At 39.7% G+C, this 19,323-nt stretch overlaps 4 protein-coding genes and 2 non-coding genes across 11 annotated transcripts in view; all 6 read left to right on the forward strand.

Moving 5' to 3' along the window:
• The first annotated feature begins 217 nt into the window (after window positions 1–217).
• Window positions 218–7,642, forward strand: kars1 (lysyl-tRNA synthetase 1). Of its 3 annotated transcripts, none has more exons than XM_088370292.1 (15): window positions 218–452; window positions 1,731–1,887; window positions 2,702–2,837; window positions 2,915–3,080; window positions 3,176–3,269; window positions 4,008–4,194; window positions 4,518–4,643; window positions 4,712–4,831; window positions 4,968–5,130; window positions 5,287–5,460; window positions 5,588–5,673; window positions 5,742–5,827; window positions 5,914–6,040; window positions 6,771–6,914; window positions 7,038–7,642. In XM_088370292.1, the coding sequence occupies exons 2-15, from the start codon at window positions 1,757–1,759 to the stop codon at window positions 7,110–7,112; spliced, it is 1,815 nt and encodes a 604-aa protein (XP_088226418.1). In that variant the 5' UTR covers window positions 218–452; window positions 1,731–1,756; the 3' UTR covers window positions 7,113–7,642. The 3 variants fall into 3 exon arrangements, with proteins under 3 accessions (XP_088226418.1, XP_088226417.1, XP_088226419.1); XM_088370293.1 differs by lacking the exon at window positions 218–452 and adding an exon at window positions 675–765; XM_088370291.1 differs by lacking the exon at window positions 1,731–1,887 and having other exon boundaries at window positions 219–452.
• Window positions 7,643–8,080: 438 nt separating this feature from the next.
• gcshb (glycine cleavage system protein H (aminomethyl carrier), b) lies at window positions 8,081–12,198 on the forward strand. Of its 2 annotated transcripts, XM_088370296.1 has the most exons (5): window positions 8,084–8,276; window positions 9,726–9,805; window positions 11,443–11,506; window positions 11,593–11,724; window positions 11,794–12,198. In XM_088370296.1, exons 1-5 carry the CDS (start codon window positions 8,096–8,098, stop codon window positions 11,886–11,888), a joined length of 552 nt encoding a protein of 183 aa, XP_088226422.1. In that variant the 5' UTR covers window positions 8,084–8,095; the 3' UTR covers window positions 11,889–12,198. The 2 variants fall into 2 exon arrangements, with proteins under 2 accessions (XP_088226420.1, XP_088226422.1); XM_088370294.1 differs by having other exon boundaries at window positions 8,081–8,276; window positions 11,593–12,198.
• Window positions 12,199–13,464: 1,266 nt separating this feature from the next.
• rpl13 (ribosomal protein L13) lies at window positions 13,465–16,236 on the forward strand. 3 transcript variants are annotated; one of them, XM_088371232.1, is made up of 6 exons: window positions 13,465–13,569; window positions 14,044–14,161; window positions 14,740–14,881; window positions 15,227–15,400; window positions 15,747–15,803; window positions 16,037–16,236. In XM_088371232.1, exons 2-6 carry the CDS (start codon window positions 14,058–14,060, stop codon window positions 16,193–16,195), a joined length of 636 nt encoding a protein of 211 aa, XP_088227358.1. In that variant the 5' UTR covers window positions 13,465–13,569; window positions 14,044–14,057; the 3' UTR covers window positions 16,196–16,236. The 3 variants fall into 3 exon arrangements, with proteins under 3 accessions (XP_088227358.1, XP_088227359.1, XP_088227360.1); XM_088371233.1 differs by having other exon boundaries at window positions 13,539–13,688; XM_088371234.1 differs by having other exon boundaries at window positions 13,543–13,565.
• Window positions 15,065–15,138, forward strand: LOC148400569 (small nucleolar RNA MBII-202). The gene has a single exon (XR_015857803.1). It is a non-coding gene; the product is annotated as a small nucleolar RNA MBII-202 (small nucleolar RNA).
• Window positions 15,884–15,966, forward strand: LOC148400570 (small nucleolar RNA MBII-202). Its single transcript, XR_015857805.1, has one exon. It is a non-coding gene; the product is annotated as a small nucleolar RNA MBII-202 (small nucleolar RNA).
• A 257-nt stretch (window positions 16,237–16,493) lies between the features above and the next one.
• cpne7 (copine VII) overlaps window positions 16,494–19,323 on the forward strand; it is a 28,108-nt gene continuing 25,278 nt past the window's right edge. Inside the window, exons 1-2 of the mRNA XM_088371231.1 lie at window positions 16,494–16,530; window positions 16,682–16,917. The gene's annotated coding sequence lies outside the window, so the exon portion shown is untranslated. The remainder of the gene's footprint in view (window positions 16,531–16,681; window positions 16,918–19,323) is intronic.

Genomic DNA, 19,323 nt, shown 5'->3' on the forward strand with positions numbered 1-19,323 from the left:
ATTTGGCCACTACTAATAAGACCTAAGAGTTTAATTATTCTACATTTTTGAGAATTCAATTAATTTACGTATTAATGATGACGAGGGATTTTGATAAGACGCCAGTGGCTCATTAATCGTTTCCCTTTTATTCAAATGTATATTCAAAGCAATGATGAAACGTTTGTAATATTAATCAGCCGTAATGCATTTTTCTTTTATTCAAATATCCATCCATCATATTCATGAAATGATAATACAGAAACATATCAATTAACCATTATGCCTAATGTTCTTATTCATTTCATTGAGACGCGAATGACCGCTTCCGCTTGTATGAAAATTCCGACAGTCACTGAACGTACCCGATTCGACAGCTTTAGCCTTGTGCGTAAGCGCAGATCCTTGACGCGCAACATCAAGACCATCATGGCTGACGTAACAGCAGCGGACGGCGATAAACTCAGCAAAAAGTGAGTTTTGTGCCTTTTCCATCTACTTTACCTCGTAACATATTCGAGTCCTTGATTTTTAGTTGTATTTACTGACATACAGACACAAAGTAATGGCAGCAGACATGACAGTATTTTACAACGATAGCAAAATTAGTTTCACTTACAGAGGCGTGCTTGTAGCATACATTTCCCACACTTCTTTTCTCTTCATTCAATGGGAACTGTAGTTTTTAAAGTCACGATTAACCAGCAATGTTGAATTGTTTTGTGGACCAGTAAAACTACAAGCCCCATAATGACCTAAAAGAAAGGTCATCCACTCGTCGACTGGGTAAATTTGGGACTAGGCTTTCTTTAAACATTGTAACGTTTGAGTATTGTAATACTTTATCGGAAAATCTTTTCTTAGGACCTAAGACAAAGGACTATCATTTATGATACTAGCGTTTTACTAAAGGTGTTTCTGACCTTCTTTTGATTTGATAGTAACATAGGCACGTGCTAGCTATCCACAAGTCACCGACACATGCTAGCTATCTACACACAAAAAAATGGTTTTGATGTGTTTAGAGCAGAATTACACGAAATAGTGTGTACTTTGAGTTTTCGTTGTCTGCCAACAGATGTTGATATTGTCTTTTTGTGTATGTTGCTCACTGATGCCTTTTGACAAATGTTAACGAAGGACAGCACCATTACACTGTAACACGATTGCACTATAGGGGCAGGTTGTTTTAAACTGAGGCTCTAATAGTTTTGCTTTAGGGTATTGCATTGACTTGGGGCTTGTTTTTTAAAATGAATTTATAAAGATATTTTGTAGTGTACTTATTTTTACAGTTTTTTTTCCCCATCTGTGAAGGGTTCAACAGCGCAGCTTTGAGTTGTAAAAAAAAATAGTCTAAATGTTAACCAGTTTCATAAAAAGCATGGTATTGCAAGCCATTGCTACTTGATACATGGTGCTTGAATAATTGAATAATTATTTCTAGTAGCCCATCCCCCCCAGTTTCCTTGAAGCTGTATACCACTTGAAAGTCAAGTAAAAATGTGACAGAACTAATTGTGTATGTGTGGGGCGGCCATCATTTCTAAGTGATGAAATGCAAGCGTATGGGACTTCAAAGTTGAGTACAACTGAGCTTTTCTTCACAAATGCACTGCACAGTATTTTGAACATTTGGGATTTGCACACCATTCTGGCCCTGCATACCATTATGAAAATGACTTCTTCCTCTGCTTGTTGTGCGTCTTATTTTTATTTTCCTTATATATAAATATATCTCTTTCCCCCAGATTGCTCTTCTGAATGGTGGCTCAGTATGCTTTGCCTGGTCAGGCAGCAGCTGTGCCAAGCCTTTCAAGTCAGGGGACAGTGGTTTAAACGGGCGCAACCATGCATAGCCGCAGTGCCTGTGCAAATTTACGGGAACCGTTGGAGAGGTGACAAAAGGTTGGTGGCTTTTCCTTTCGAGAATAACAACCAACCTTTTGTCACCAGGGTAAATGTTTGTTTCCATCAATTGTCTTTTAGTATACGTTCTTTAAGTGGAGCTGTCTTAATGACTTGAGTTTGTGAAGCTGCTTCATCTACTGCAGTGTCTACAATTCCATTTGACATTAAAATTTCACAACACAGAGCTGGGCGATATGACTGGACATTCGTGGCAGTGGTAATTATTCTGACATCCAGGCGATGCGTTTTATGACAGCCATCAATGGCGTGACATCTTCAGCAGATAGCTCCATCAAATGACAACATTGAGGTGCGATCGTCTCATGGTCCTAAAACATTTCTACCTCCTACCTTGCTCCTTTGTCAATCTCCTTACACTTGATGGATTTGGTGGTTGGAGGTACTAGCATGTAAACTGGTGAGCAAGCACTCTACAAAGCTGCAGTAAGAGAAATGAGATGAGCCCTTAAAATAATTGACCTTCGTTTGTCTGCTTTACTCCACTTGGTGTCTATGTGACGCACAGTGGAGGAGCTGCGATGAATGAAATCATGATGCTCAAACTGTTTGCTCAATGCTTTATATGTATGGAGTTATGTTAATTAAAAAAAAGATTTTTTTTCTTCCCCATTGCCATTGAATGGTTGTGTGTTTCAATTCAGTCGGATAAATGGCAACAGGTTTATTGTGCCTATACTGCCATCTAGGGGCAGAGCTTGGCGTGATAGTAAATTTGTCCAATTGTATCTATCACAATAAGATCTCGTTACCTTCCTGCTAATGACTGCTTCGATTCCTCGTGTCTTGTCAGTGAGCTGAAGAGGAGACTAAAAGCGGAGAAGAAGGCTGTGGAGAAAGAAGCCAAGGCCAAAGAACAGCAGTTGCAAAAGAAGGAAACCAATAACTGCGATGCCACTGCTGTGGATGAGGAGGCACTCGACCCAAATGTGAGATTCTTGTATGAACATTGGCTTTCACCTATCATTTACTGAACCCTATTTCCATTGTTTGCTTTGAAATGCAGCAATACTACAAGATCCGCACCCAGGCCATTCAGGAGCTCAAGGGGACTGCTGAGGACCCGTATCCACACAAGTATCATGTTGACTTGTCGCTCACAGAGTTTGTTGAGAAGTACAGCCATCTCCAGCCAGGGGAACAGCTAAAGGATGTCGTTCTCAATCTGTCAGGTATTGTAATGCTTTGAATCTATTCAAAATTATTGGATTTAAAGCTGGAGAAAGTGTCAGTAAGAAATTTTATTTTTTTGTCTTGTGATTGGCAGGCCGCGTCCATGCTAAGAGGGCATCTGGTGCCAAGCTGCTGTTTTATGACATGCGAGCCGAAGGCACCAAGTTGCAAGTTATGGCAAACTCTGGGTACTGAGAGATTGAGTAAAACATTCTTAAAATTTATACCTGTTGCCTGAATGTTACATATATACTCGTTGCGATTAGCAAATTCAGTGCCAGATATTTTCGAAGCAGAGTTGCAGTTGCCAGCCGTACTTTAGTAATCAGCAGTAGAATGTTGTTTCATTCAAAACATTGTTTTATGAGCAAAAAGCAGTGGCAAGGGTCGAACAGAATAGTGACTTCAATGCTAATTGTTTCTTTTGTAATACCTAAAACTATAAACAGAAACAATACTGAATCTTCTTATGATGGCAAAATCTTTTATTTGCTGACAAACTGACCGACCGACCGCATGGCAAAATTGAGTATCACTTTTTTTTTTTCCTCTCTCTCCTTACCCCAAACATGGTGTTCGCTATTTAGTCCGTCTTTTTTCAATAACACTTTGTGGTTGGTCTTAAACTTTATCTTCTCCAAAGCAGTACTGATCTAAAATCCAAAGCAATGTAATGCTCCCATTGACAGGAATTTGTGCTTTACAAACCTGAATTTCACAAATAAGATGGGCGAGTTTGACATAGATGAACATTGATGGTGTAGAACGGTTGGATTGCATTTGACAAATATAAATGTCCATGGAAATGAATGAAATAATGCCCCAAATTTTGTTGCGCTTTGGGTCTCAGATGTTTTAAAACTACAGGAGGCAAAGTCATGGATGTCAGAACTAGGATGTTTTAACGCTTGGTTTCTCACTGTCAGGAATTACAAGTCTGAGGAAGCCTTTGTGGCCATCAACAACAAGCTCAGGCGCGGCGACATCATCGGTGTCCGCGGGAACCCAGGGAAGACCAAAAAGGGGGAGCTGTCCATCATCCCCATCGAGATGACTCTGCTCTCGCCTTGTCTCCACATGCTGCCTCACCTCCACTTTGGACTTAAAGACAAGGTAATAGTGATTGCTATAATCACACTTAATTATTAAAACACTCTTATTTTCTCACAAGGATCCAAGGCTCACTTAGTTAGAAATACAGGTCACTGAGTTTCAGTTTTTGTCTTAACATTTTAGATCAGATTAATTGCGAAAATCAAGGTCCCATTGTATAGAATTTCTTCAAAGTGTTTGAAATTCATCAATTAATTTTCGATATGCTTTTCATCAGCAGCGCCCAAAACAATAGTGCCGACCCGCCGTTTGAGTCACCTGAAACTGAAAATGTCAGTTTTTCTCTCATTCATCTTTTTTTGTTGTTGTTGTGACTTTCAAAGGAAACACGGTTCCGTCAGCGCTATTTGGATCTCATCTTAAATGACTACGTGAGGCAAAAGTTTGTAACACGAGCCAAAATCATCACATACTTGCGCAGCTTCTTGGACCAACTAGGATTTTTGGAGGTAAGGGTTTGACACACAACCTTTAAAAAAACGTTTGCATCCTAAGTCATGATTGTTGTCATTTTAAGATTGAGACTCCAATGATGAACATCATTCCTGGTGGAGCAGTGGCCCGTCCATTTGTAACCTATCACAATGATTTGGATATGAACCTATACATGAGGATTGCTCCTGAGCTTTACCACAAGGTAATGCATAGATTGGGGGGGGGCAATACAAAAAAAGCATCAATTTGCAATCAAGTTATGTTATTAGCCTATTGTTAAGGAAGGGTGTTTAAGATGAGACGTTTATCGCTGTATACTCAGTGTGTTCTACCTGTAGATGCTTGTCGTCGGTGGGATGGATCGAGTGTATGAGGTCGGCCGTCAGTTCAGGAATGAAGGCATCGATCTCACACACAACCCGGAATTCACCACCTGTGAATTCTACATGGCGTATGCTGACTACCACGACTTGATGGACATAACCGAGAAGCTTTTGTCTGGTGTGTAAAAATAAACTGCCTGTATGTGGGTATAAATAGAGACTTCAATGTATGTGACTTGATGTTTTCTGTGAGTCCATCCATTTCGAAGTGCTTAACGGTGTCACATCGTCACGAGATCAACAAGGAAAAAGTCTATTATTGTTTTCCCTTCAGGGATGGTGAAGCACATCACGGGAGGTTACAAGGTGACCTACCACCCTGACGGTCCTGAAGGAGAAGCCTATGAGATTGACTTCACTCCACCATTTAGAAGAGTGAGCATGACACACGACCTTGAGAAGCTGATGGGAGTCAAATTTCCTCCCACTGACAGTTACGACAGCGACGGTAAGGTCATGATGCTGTCCAAGGAGGGGCATTTATGTTTTTGGTCTTCTTTTTGTTGTTTTGAATGGCCTTGCGATGATCTACAAATGATGTTGATGTAATGATGTTGATGTGCCTTTCTCTTCAGAGACGCGTAAATTCTTTGATGACCTGTGCGCCCAGAAGGGAGTTGAATGTCCTCCCCCTCGAACGACTGCCCGTCTACTTGACAAGGTTCCTGATTTATTTCATTTATTATTTAATATTAGGGCACTTACTTGAACCACTCTGTCATTTCTCAGCTTGTGGGAGATTTCCTGGAAGTCACCTGTATCAGCCCCACATTCATTTGCGATCACCCTCAAATCATGAGCCCCTTAGCGAAATGGTAAGGGGAAACATCTGATCTCAAATAAGTCCGAGGTCTGTTCAGAAATGCTCCTGCTTGACAGTTGAAATGCTCCTTACCAACAGGCATCGATCAGAGAAAGGACTGACAGAGCGCTTTGAACTCTTTGTGATGAAGAAAGAAATCTGCAACGCCTACACTGAGTTGAATGACCCCATTAGACAGAGGGAGCTCTTTGAGCAACAAGCCAAGGTGTGTAATGGACTTTGTGCCATTGGGCATTTTAAGGGGGACATTCAATTAAGTATAACATTGTAGCTCGTAACAACAACATAGCCAATAAAGGAAACAAGAGAGACAATATTGTTGGCATCGTATTGAAAAAGTGGGGTGTTTTATGCCACATGGGTGTGACATTCAGATTTTTTTTAAAACTCTTTAAGCAATATATATTTCAATATATAAATGTGGCAATAATAATAAAAACAAAAAAGGGCTGGTATGCTACATCAAAACAACAATACAAAAATCGACTAAACCAAGACAATATGCCACAAATGACAAATTTTTACGCAAATTCCCGACATCCACAGCAAGCGTCCGTTTGGCAGATGGTAAACACTATTTCAATAAAGAGGCTAAAGAGACATCTTTATTACCACTCTTAGCTGGTTTACTTTGTTTACTTGTTCTACCCTCTTTGAGCAAATGTTATTTCAACACAAATGGAGCAGCACATGTTGACAAATATTACTACGGCTTAACAAACACTTGCCACCTGCGTCTGTTAAATTATTGTTACTGCTGTATGGTTTTAAGAAGTGCAAGAGTGTACTTTTTAGTTTTACTTTTTAATAAATACCACATAGATTTATTGTGTTTTATGAATTAAAGTTGAACAATTTCAACATGACTCTACACTGGAAACGGAGCTCCACTCATGGTCAGTTCTTCACAGAAACTGCATTACAATATTTTTCAGGCCAAGGCCGAGGGTGATGACGAGGCCATGTTCATTGACGAGACCTTCTGCACGGCACTGGAATATGGTCTCCCACCAACGGCTGGATGGGGAATGGGTATCGACCGCCTCACCATGTTCCTCACAGACTCCAATAACATCAAGGTAACGTCTTCTTACACACATCACAGGAACTGCGTAATCGGAGACCTATAGGAATATTGACCGGATGCTGTAGATTAGAGGAACCTAATTTTGTGACTCTTAAAATGTTTGTGTCTTTTTCAGGAGGTTTTACTCTTCCCAGCCATGAAGCCTGACGACAACAAAGCAAGCGTTCCTGCAGAGGGTACCTCTGTGTAACGTACAGACCTCCTTGATGGAGGCGAGGGAAGCTTTTGTCAGTGAAAGGTCTGCCAGGTTTATTTTTTAATGATGTCAAAGGCTTGGGTGCTCAATTGTTGATGCGAATTGTCGGCGTTTTGCTAGGCTCAATGTCATAACAAAGTATGTTTCATTTTGATATTTTCCACACTTTCTGTCAGGAAATTTGTTGGGTCCTACTTGTTTGCCAACAAGTGTACCTCTTAATCTTCATTATCAACCAGACACTAATTGATTAAGCAGCAACTCATATCCTATTAATTGCCTTTTTACAGACCAAAATGTAATGTTTCAGAACGCTCGTAAGAGTTTTAAGTCGTCAGTTTGGCTTCTTGTCTGTGTTTGATGGTATTGACGTAGTTTGATGGTATTGACGTACATCCCAATTCAACTGAAGCACCAGTTGTCACAATACTGCCATCTCTTCTGTCATGTCTAATTATGACTTGCCATTTACCGAATTCAAAAGTCAATCCTCTAGTCCATCTGAGTAAAGCACTTTGAATCTCTTTTTGTCTCTTAATTTTAATTTTCTTTTTCAAAGTCATGTTGTAAACAATTTATGAGATGTTGTTAGTTCATAATCCATTAGTGGGTTTATTTGAACATAGTATCTTAAGACAAAGGTGAATTCTGCAGTTTAGCTTCTTGTGAAGAGAACACAATGGTTATTCTGGTTTGATTGTTGCCCTGTGCGGTCCCTCACACTCTTTTACCATGCCACCACCAACCTGCACACACACTGATCTGACAAAAATGCATATGGGTGAACCTAAAATATACTTAAAAACATTTATTAAATAAGAATATATCAATTGGTGTGGGCTACTTACAGTAAAATACTTTTTTTTTTACTGGAGGATTCGGTATGATCGTAATCTGCAATTTGACCGCTAGATGTCAGCAAACACGAGAGCCCATGCCCTCCCCACATGATGATGCGCGCTCCCGAGGTCAAGTGTATGTGCGCGGGCACCCAAGCGCACGCATACGGAGTGAAGATGGCGATGAGAGCGGTGCTGCGGTGCTTCTCTGCAAACTTGCCCTTCGGAGTTCCCCAGCTGTCGCCCGCTGCGGCTCTGCCGGCGACCAGGCTGCTGTGGGCGGCGAGGACACTGAGCACCACGGCCGCCCGCGCTGAAGGTAAAGCACTTAGGAATTGGGATTCAAAATTCCAAACGGAAGTGGACGTCATGTTCGACTGGCTGGTCACACACAAACTTTTAACTCGTGTTGAAGATTAGCTGCAGCCAGTTAGCCAACACTCAACTAAGCTTGAGTTCGTTTCCAGGTTGACGTTTCTATGCTTTCAATCAAGTGAGCTGTTAATTCCAACAAATGCGTCTGCTTGTGCAACATGTTGTAACGTAAGTAAATGAATGTAACGTTAGCACCCAAGACAAAGTACGTTTTTACAATATGTCCAAGAATTCCGCGTAAAAGCCAATGTATCCAGGCCTTCTCACTTGGGGACAGCATCCCTGACTGTGCTCTCCCAGCCATGCATCAACATATTACAATCTGGTTTAAGCCTGTATTTGCATGCTGAAATGGTGCCAGTACTGGGGAATGAAACACTAGGACTGTTCTAATTCATTGTAAACGTACTGCAATGATTTAGATTTTACCCAAGCTGGGGGTGCGCCTTTTCACCTGCCCTAATCTTCACAACACGATTTAAAACACCCAGAAACGTGTTTCAGCAGCGTCCCTGTATCATGCTGGAACTGAAGGTTCTTGTATGCATTTTACCAGAGGACAGTAAACCCCTTTTTCTCATTGGGGCGGGCCAAGCATATATATATTTATTTTTTTAAATATATATATACCGTTGTCCATATATTGGATGACAAGTAAGTCTCCAATATACAATTTACTGGAACATGCTGAAACAAGAGTTGTTTAAATTTGATCACATGAAATCGGGCAACCTATGTAATTATCCTGATTGGGTCTGGTGAAAAGGTTTTTTTTTTATTTCGAAGGTACATACATACATTGACGTTAAAAAGGTATTGACGGATTCTACAGCAATATACCATCAATACCAATATACCAACACTTTTGCCCAGTTTACCTTTTGGCAAAACTTAATTCTAAAGCTATCCTGTCACGCAGTCCGATTCATGTCTTTTCAAAAATTGCTGTGAAAAGAGAGATTGGTGACAAGAACAGCCAATTTCCAGAAAAACAGGCATCCAAATGTTTTTTTTTCTTGGAGACAGGCTCTCCGGAAATGTCTTGAATACACATAGAAAGTTTTGTTGCTCAAGAAATCAGACTTCAGTACTAAACTAGATGATGAGAGAAACCGCAGTCTTGTTCACGTTCTAATCAACCGTTAATGTTCGGAACCGTTAGTAATAGGGCACATAGTAGACAAACTGCTGTATTGTTAAAAAAAAAAAAAAAGGCAACTTAAAGTCGTATTGAATAATATGGAAATTTGTTAAATTAGGTGAAGTTTTTAAGTATTAAAAATGTCGATTACTAAAGGTGCAATAGTTCTGTCAGATTCTCAATTGTGCAATTGATGACTTGAACTAAATAATTTACCCGTTGAGCTTTGTTCTTGCTTTGTTCTCTGTGCAGCTTTAAAGTTCACAGATAAGCACGAGTGGGTGCGAGTAGAAGGTGACATTGGCACCGTCGGTATCAGCAATTATGCTCAGGTAAGCCTTTGTCTTTGTTTGCTAATCATTTATTACTGATAGGTTATGACACATTTGGTAGGCAGATGGGTTGCTCATTGGTGCGTGGTGGGTTCAGAAGCTGCAAAGGGTAGTTTACCATACTCTGTACTTTGTCCTCACCTGCAGCGACTTTTTCCTTTTAAATGATTATTGCCGCAGACCTCTGACACTGAAAAGCTATGCTACAATCACATGCTCTCAAAGGACACTGTACAAAGGCTTGTATGTAGATATTTAGAAAAAAATCTTTCTTTACAAATGTTTTAAAGCTGCGTGGAAAAAAAAAGTTGTTAAATATCTTCAATAGTTAGTTAGACCTGTTCAAAGACAGTTATAAGTGTACAGTATTGGGTTGCAGTTTCACTCCATCTGTGTAGGTGGCGGTATTGGTGAAGAGGGTTGATTGCACCATAATACAACACAACTTTATTTAAAAATGTAATCTTCATTGGTGGTTGACGTGCATAGTCACACTCAGTGGTTTATCTTTATTATAATTTAACAATCAAGAATGTTTATTTTATTGAAGTTTCTTAATATGATTCAGAATACCACGATTAGACTAGTGGGGGAACAAACAACATATTCTTTTTATATTTATCTCCCCTTTAACACACCCGGGACAATCTTTGAGAGATATCTGTTAATTGTGTCTTTGCCAACATTGATCAGAAAAGAGAAATTAGGCTGAAAATAGTCTTAATTATTGGTATTATCAGAGAGATAATGGCAGAGTGAAAGGGTTGCACATAAGTGCTTTGAGCAGTTGCTTAAAGTTTGATTTTTGAAGGAACCACAGTGAACATGACATCTTTTTAAGGTATCCACACTCGAGGCCAAGTGCAGTCATTCATCGCGGGTTTCAGGTGGCACCACTTAGTCGGAATAGTACACTTCACGTGCTTAATTGGATTTATTCATTTTTTGTCATGTGTTGGCGATGTTGGATTTAGAATGTCATGTTTTGTCAGATGACAACAATTAGTTATCTTAACCCTGCCAATTTGTCCTTCTGTTGTGGGGTTAAAGAAATGCAAATTAAAAACTGTCATTTTAATTGTTGTAAGCGCTGAAGGACCAAGAAGACATTGTTAGTCATTATATATTTTTTAAAATCAGCAAATGAATCAGTTATCTAAGTTTGCCATATATTTCAATCGACATCAGTCAAAAAGAAATTATACAATACAACCAAATCGGTCGGGGCCTATTACTCACATTTATACATTAATCATGTTCATCGAAGAGCGACTAATATTAATGCTGTACTAATGAGTTAACTCTAAAGAACAGCAACAGGCATCAGTTTTCTATCGCCCCCAGGTGGTGTAGGTGGGCACACCAGAAAGAGCAGTTAAATTGATGAAAGTATGAAAGTGTTTCCTTTTCATTCTCTTTATTTATGTTATTATTTTGTGCTTTTATAAAGTACAACAATGTGGAGTGCTATTTTTTCTTATTCTTTTACGCACTACAACAATTGTTGTTTTCAAGAGAAAGCTGGAAAGGATTAATGGCATTTCAATTAATTTCAATGTGAGTAGAGGATTTGAGAGGACTGTAAAAACATTATGCCACAGAATGGATCGTATGTACTGTATTCTTTTTTTTTTAAGGAAGCTTTAGGCGATGTGGTGTACTGCGGACTTCCCGAAGTGGGCCAAAGCCTTGAACAAATGGGTATGACCAGCCCACGCTATGCATATCTGCAAAAGCTTGCCGTGAGAAAAGGTATGTGTGACGTTGCCTCCATGTTTGTGTTGCAGAGGAGTTTGGTGCCTTGGAAAGCGTGAAGGCCGCCAGCGAGCTTTACTCGCCATTGACGGGCGAAGTGAAGGAAATCAACACCCAGCTGGCCGACAATCCCGGACTGGTGAATAAAGCCTGCTATACAGACGGTGAGCATCTCGCTAAGAAAATGCGCGGTATAAGACACGTGCTCCACTGTCAAATTTCTCCGCTTTCAGGTTGGCTCATCAAGATGACCATCAACAGGCCGGATGAGCTGCAAGGCCTCATGGATCAAGCTGCGTATGATAATTTTATCAAATCACTGGAATAATAAATCATTCAACTTGGCTTACTTTTGTACTTCAGTAACCTCTGGCAACAGCCCTCATCTTCTGTGCTATTTATTGTCATACTGAATTAGTGCATCGGAATCATTTTTGTCTGTAAATAGCTTCTGTTTGGAAGATACAGATTCATTGAGTTGGTAAAACCACATAAGGGCTCTTAAGAATGTTGGGTCTAGTTTCTGGTGCTCTTGATTTGAAATGTGCACAAATGAGATGGAAAACTGGACAGTGGTTATAAGTGCCATCGCCTTCATGAAATAAAACTTTTCATTCTCCTTTGAGAAGAAACACGTACCTCGCTGGAAGTCTTCAAGTTTATTTTCAACATACTCAAACAATAGAGCAATTGTCACACTGCAGCCAGTTCAAAAGCAAAGATGCTATCGGTTAACAAAAACAAACAAACAAACAGGTCACACATATTGTTTTTGCTGATGAGGGTGTTGGTGTGTGCACCTGACTTGGGTGCTTCTTGTTGCTGAAGTCCATGCACATTGACCTTTGCCCTCTCAGGTGCAGATAGGAAGAGAGAGCAGAGGCCACTTAATTAATGATTAATGAGGGAGTGCTTTTAAAATCATGGAATGAATAATATGACAAACAGTAGTTAACGTACATTCTGGTGCTCAAAGGGAAGAGCGAAGCTTTATCAGAAAGAGTCCTTGAGTTTTACTAACGATGTGTCATTGATGTTGGCTTTTGAGGCCGCAATTCCGTTTCGAGAAAAGCGGTGAAGTGATCCGGGACAAGACCTGATGCAAATTCTGCCTTCAAAAAGAGGAAAATATAATGCTTACTTTTGATTGACACTGTCAAAAAGATGTTTGATCAATCTTCTCCAATTGATTTGGATAAATTATGAAAACAGTAACTTTTGGAAAATAAATAGATCTCAGAAGTTCAAAGGAGGTAAAATCAAAATTAAATATATGGATTATATATTTAATCATCAGTGAGAACCACATCTTTTGGGGGGGGGGGTTAATTTTACCTTACATTTTGTCTCTACATGTGAAGAACATAAGTTGTGTTTTACTAAGAGAAGGTCAGTGCAGGACCTCTGGCCTTTTGTATGTTTGTTCTTTATCAGGTTAAAAAAATATAGAAATTCTGTTCCAATTTTTGTGTCTTCAATGTTTCTTGAATTTTATTTAGAACCCCTGGCATTAAAAAATAAAATCCATTCGTGTTTATCTTGTTTATTTTTAAGTGTATGTATTTACCCCCGTTAAATTTCCTGTCATTTACAATTTGTAATGAAAGAAAAATGCATTGAATAGCACGTACTAAGGTGGGTTGAATAAGATTTCTTTACTGCAGCCTAAATACTCTTGAATTATTTAAATAAAGGTTTTGCGATTCCTCAGCATTTCCATCCGTTCGTTATAACTTCGGAGACATCCTATTAAAAAAATCATTACACAGTAATTCAAACAAGTCATCATTATCTTTTTATAATTCTAAATATTAAAATTTGAATTATATGTGTATTTTGATTACAGATTCGTATGTACACGTAGCCAAACAAACGTAGAGATGAACATCTAGACGCAGTATACACTCTTTGAACACAGTACTGCTCGATGATTGGTTGGGTCTTGCGTATCCCACAATCCACCAGCATACTTCTTCCTTTTTCCTTTCGGCCATTTTCCTCCCTTGTAGGTATGAAAATTGTCCTCTACAGATTTCAGTACAATCGCGCTCAATCTGACACGTAGGCATACTGTTTCTAAGTCCAAGTTGTTCCATTTAGTAGAACATTCTGTCACCTACGAATTTAGGTGATTATTGACAGATGTTTTTTAATCATAGTCTCATAATGTGACTGTATTCGTAGCGACGTCCACTGGCAGTAGCGTGACTGCCGGCATTGCTGCTAACATTGCTAAATTAAAGTGGTTGGCTTGTTAATAAATGAACGAGCGTGTGAACGATCAAAATTGTACAAGGCTGAAATTCCATAACGTGTTCACTAGTTAAAGTAGTGCATCTTAACATGTCAGTTTTCAATATAGCATTGCTAGCATTGCTAACTTGCTATTAGTCAGCCATTGCTGTACAGATGCATGCATGGTGTCACCATACAGTACCGGGCTTGGAAATATTCTTATCCCGCTGTCCCACGCTATGTTTCAGGGAAGTAGGCAGACATGGCCCCCAGCCGGAATGGAATGATCCTGAACCCTCACTTCCACAAAGACTGGCAGAAAAGAGTGCGCACTTGGTTTAACCAGCCAGCCAGGAAGCTCCGCAGGTGAGTGTACACAACAATGCTATGCTAACTTGTCATATATGTCAATGTAACTTTGTGAGATTCCACTATGTTAAATGTAGCAAGATGGTTATTGGCGTTGTTCCTGTAAGGTCTGCAGACCTGATCAATTGAAAGGAGTTTAATTCTAACGTTCTGCAAACTTTTACATTTCTTCATTTCAATGGATTCTGTTCCATCTATGGAATGATTAATGCAGGTATTTGGGTATTCAGCATGAACAGATTTTGTTCAATAATGTATCCTCGGTGATTTACTGAAATCGTCACCAAACAGGTGTTTCTTTGCTCAAAGTAAGGAACATGTCTTTATTCCATGACTGCCTGCCAACAATCGTGACAAGATACAAGCCATCACAACATGATGTCACCAAGGACAAACAATAATATATGATAATAATAATAAGGATTAAGGACACATTTGGAACTGTACCTACGTGACTTCCATACTGCCACATTGGCCAACCAAAACCAAAATTGGTGCCGAATTCAACAATATACCGTAGGACAAACGCAGCTCTGTATGTTTGCTGAAAGTTTGACGTAGTTGTCTTTCATCAGGCGAAAGGCTCGCCAGGCTAAGGCCCGTCGCATCGCTCCTCGACCTGTCGCAGGTCCACTGAGGCCACAGGTCAAATGTCCAACCATCAGATACCACACTAAAGTCCGTGCTGGACGGGGTTTTACCCTGGAGGAGCTCAAGGTAATTCACAAGGATGTTTGAAGACATCTGTCTGCAGTTTATCATAAAGCTAAAACAATGTTTGAAATAAAGTCCTACAGATACATTTTGTTCATCAAAATGTTCAAAATTGTCGTTGGTAATCACCAGAAGTTGTATTTCAATCATTTTACATTTGAATCATTTTGTAATTGAACAGTCAGGTGATGACAATCTCCGGAATCTCTGTATTTTCTTGATGAATGTATGAACCCTTTTTTCTGATGACTGTTTCTGTCAAAAACAAAATAAAGCCAGATAATCCCATCTTTATATGAAATGAGTATCTACCTGACAGACTTGAAACGCCAATGCTTCACCTTTTAGGCCGCTGGCATCCACAGAAAGACAGCCCACACCATCGGAATCGCTGTGGATCCCCGTCGCCGTAACCGGTCCACAGAATCTCTTCAGGCCAATGTACAGCGTCTCAAGGAGTACCGCTCCAAACTCATCCTGTTCCCCAGGAAGGCTTCTGCTCCCAAGAAGGGAGACAGCACTGTAAGTTGCTCATACAGCCTGAAGTAGTGTCTGGTTTGCTGACACCAGTGCTAAAGAAGTATTTTAAACCAGAATATGTGTAAAACATAACCTAACAGTCTTAGCTCAACAGCACAGTTGAATAATTTTTCAAGTAAAATATGGTAGTCAACCAACCGCTTAAGTTGCAATATTTATAATGAGTAAGCAATATTTATAATAAGTAACCAAAACAAGTATTTAATGGATGGCCATTTACATGTAGCTGTAAGTCACAAAGTTTTAATTTACACAGAATGTTCAAAATATGTTAAAAGTGAATTTTTTGGATGCAGTTGTCTTAATGTAGTAACACTTGTGTTTTCAGGAGGAGGAACTGAAGATGGCAACCCAGCTTAAAGGACCATTGATGCCCATCAAAACTGTAAGTTGCAAGCTTCTGTTTACACAATTTGATAAGGATGCAAAAAAACTGTTTGGGTTTTATGTACGCTAGCAGTCAGATGTTGACAATTACTCCGGAATCTCTGTATTAAATTGATGATCCGTTTGAACCCTTTTTTTCTGATGACTGCTCTTGCCCCCTCAAAATTGATGAACCATATTGTGCATGTGTTGATAGTTTTTGAGATGTTTTTTTTTCTTTTCTCCTTCCAGGTACACAAAAAGCAGAAGGCCCGCATTATCTCTGAAGATGAGAAGAACTTCAAGGCTTTTGCCAGCCTGCGAATGGCCCGCGCTCACGCCCGTCTCTTCGGTATCCGTGCCAAGAGAGCCAAAGAGGCTGCTGAGCAGGATGTGGAGAAGAAAAAGTAAAAGTTATCTTGGAACTTTGCAAAATAAAATGTTCAAAAAGATGTACTTTATACTGTCGTCATTGAAGTCTGAACAGATACCAGATGTTTTCTAATCTCTGGACAATAACGTACAGTATTGTGCTATGACCGGATAAACATTCAAAAGATAAATGGATGAAATAACTAAAGTGGATTTTACAGCCTAGGAAGACAATGCGCTTTCATTGCAACAATGGTTTGCTGTCAGTAGATGGCGGAAGAGTCACTCTGTTCCACCCTTCGGGACTTGTCCTTGTAACTTGTAAAGAAGGAATTGGAAGTGGCAGCAAACTACAGCCAAGCAAAAACTAAAAGGTAGATGAGAAAATTTTACACAGTATTTGTTACTATCTCAGGTCTAGTCATATATTTTATCTTTCCCCTCATTCTTAATGCTTTGAATGTTAGACTGGAAAACCTTGATAGTAGCTAGTGTTTATGTATTGTTTTTTTTTTTTCTTCCAAGATGCATATATACTACATAATAGTACAGAAATCCCCTCATGGGGAATGATAGCCACTGCCACCAAGAAGGTTTTCAGCCACCTGTTGATTGCTGAGTTGAATCTGCTGTTAGCCACGGCTTACGCCTGGCCATTCACGCACTGATGTTTCATGACTGCCCACCAAGCCCCGCCTCTCCAAACTATATGCACAAGGTGTATTTTATGTGCATTTTCTGCTTGCCATTTTTTTCTATTGGTAAGTATTTTAATTAGTTTAAAACTGCACTTTGAGTTGTCATCTTGTGTTGATGTTGAGCGCTATCAAAGGATGTGAAATTGAAGATAGTTGTCCCTCATGTTCAGTCAGGATTATCTTCTGCTGGCAGGACTTTTGCTCATGCATGCGTGCGTAACGTGCGTGTGCGTCTTTGTGTGTGTTGTGTGTGTGTGTGTGTGTGTGTGTGTGTGTGTGTGTGTGTGTGTGTGTGTGTGTGTGTGTGTGTGAGTCTGAGAGCTGGGGCTCATCTGTTTGCAATAAATGTGGAGTCATGGTCAATTTGTGCAGACATCAGAAATCCTTGTATCATATGCAGCCATTGAGTCTGCTTAAGTCCTGCTGTATTCAATTCAATCCCCTGTTGGGTGTCTCAAAAGTCAGGATTTGTAGCTCAGGAGTATGATGTGATGATGACAATGATGCCGAATATTAAAATGATGCAAATAGTGTTCTGGTGAGACCCAAGCCTAGTAATAGATTCCCATTAATTTACCTTTATTGGCGCTGTTTTCATTCAATATGTGAAATGTTAGCATCAACTGTCTTTTAATTAGTTACAAACATTCGTGTTTATATATAGCCTTTAATGCCGTGGGTGCCACTGCAGGCAGCTGCCACTCAAAGGCAACATTAGACACATGAGCTTGCGACAAGGATGGGAGCGAGGCAAATGTGAGCATTGGTAAAAGCAGAGAACATCGTGTGAAGGGCCTCAGATGGGTCTCGTTTTTGCGGGGCTCAGGTGTGCGCCTCCGAGCAGACGCTTCACTCAACAAGGAGGCAGCGATGGAAGCTGTGTGCGTGAGTGTGCATGTGCGTGTGTGAGTGTTTGTGTGTTCCAGGGTTATAATAGTTTTCTTTATATTCTTATATTTCGTTTTCGTTTTAGAACAGTTTGTTGGTTGTTTTTCTTGAAAATCTTTCGTTTAACTTAATCTTTCCTAGTTTTAACTTATTGAGATTTAGATTAACCATAACTAACCCTAATCGTGAACCTGGTATATGGATATAAATACTGAACATCATAGCCACCTCTAGTTAAGGTCACGGTTTGATTTGAATTTCAATCTATTTTAGAGGTCATACAGATACAGATGTGTTTTCTTATGACAGCTGGAATGACTCAATCCCATTTTTGTTTTCAATCCGACCCAGGTCACTTTTACAAATCCGACCTGGGAGCATGGATCTGCAATCTGTTTTTCGAGTAACAGTATTGACTTTATATTTGACTTTAATTTCATCCCAATCGAATCATGAAGCATAAAGCATAAACAATCGTGGGAAATCAGTCACATAGACAGTTCATTTGTTATCTGCAGCAATGACATGACATTATCTTTAGTAGAGTCGAGATTCAAGAGCCTCACCTCATTTCCTCCAAATATTTTGACTTCCTCTTGCATCGCCCCTCTGTAAATACGAGATGATGAAAAGATGAGCCGATACACGCTAACGTAAACACTACGTAACTTGTGAGTGTCCTGCGCATGTGGGTTTCTTTGGGGTCCCTTTTGGTTTACATAGCAGATGATGATTGAGCCTTAAGACCTACTTTGTCTTGGCGAGCAGGGACAGTATCATACAGATATAATCCGCTCAAAACCACTCAGTCATATTGGTTGTTTTATTGCAGAAGATACCGAATATATAGTATACAGTACCTGTATATTGTTGTATTTTCTGTCTACATGTGTTGCCCCACTGTTTATGTTCAAATATCCGTTGTGGACAGGGTTATACCACTGCAACATTCATAATAAAATAAAAAACTATATGACAATAATTTGCTGCAAAGCATTTGCACTTTGTAGTTATGATTTTTAACAAACATGACAAACCCAAAGTGTGATTCGAGAAAAAATGCCAGCATAGTTTTAGGATTACAAATAAAAAGGGTTCTAGAAGCAGCATGTTTTTATTTGACTAATTGGCTAATAAAGCTAATGGCGCTGCCGGCTGCACTCAAGACGACCGCTTCGGAGCAGAAACGTCAAACAAAACAAACATGTTTGTCAGCACAAGGCCACTGAAAATAGGATTTGTTTGAAAGTGCTTTCAATTAAGCCTCCGCTTTCTCTTCAGCACCGCACACTGGCTTGAGTGACACGTTTCGATATTGTGGTTAGGTCTCAATTTGAAGCCACTCTTAATTTGTCTTTGGTCGCCTACAGCACCACCTCACCTGGCAACATCTCAAAAAAGCGGTGTCTTTCTCCCCCCTATACAGTCTATAAAATATTACGCAACACATTGTGATATTGTGTATTCATGAAAAGAATACATTTGTGGGTGTATTGCAGATAATACATCAAGACTGCGTTACATAACATAAAACTGTTAAATGATGGAAGGGGCCCGCTATGGGTCACATTACCAACGCTG

The sequence above is a fragment of the Syngnathus floridae genome, chromosome 3 (genome assembly GCF_059516105.1).
Source record: "Syngnathus floridae isolate MCC-2025c chromosome 3, RoL_Sflo_1.0, whole genome shotgun sequence".
Classification (NCBI taxonomy): Eukaryota; Metazoa; Chordata; class Actinopteri; order Syngnathiformes; family Syngnathidae; genus Syngnathus; species Syngnathus floridae.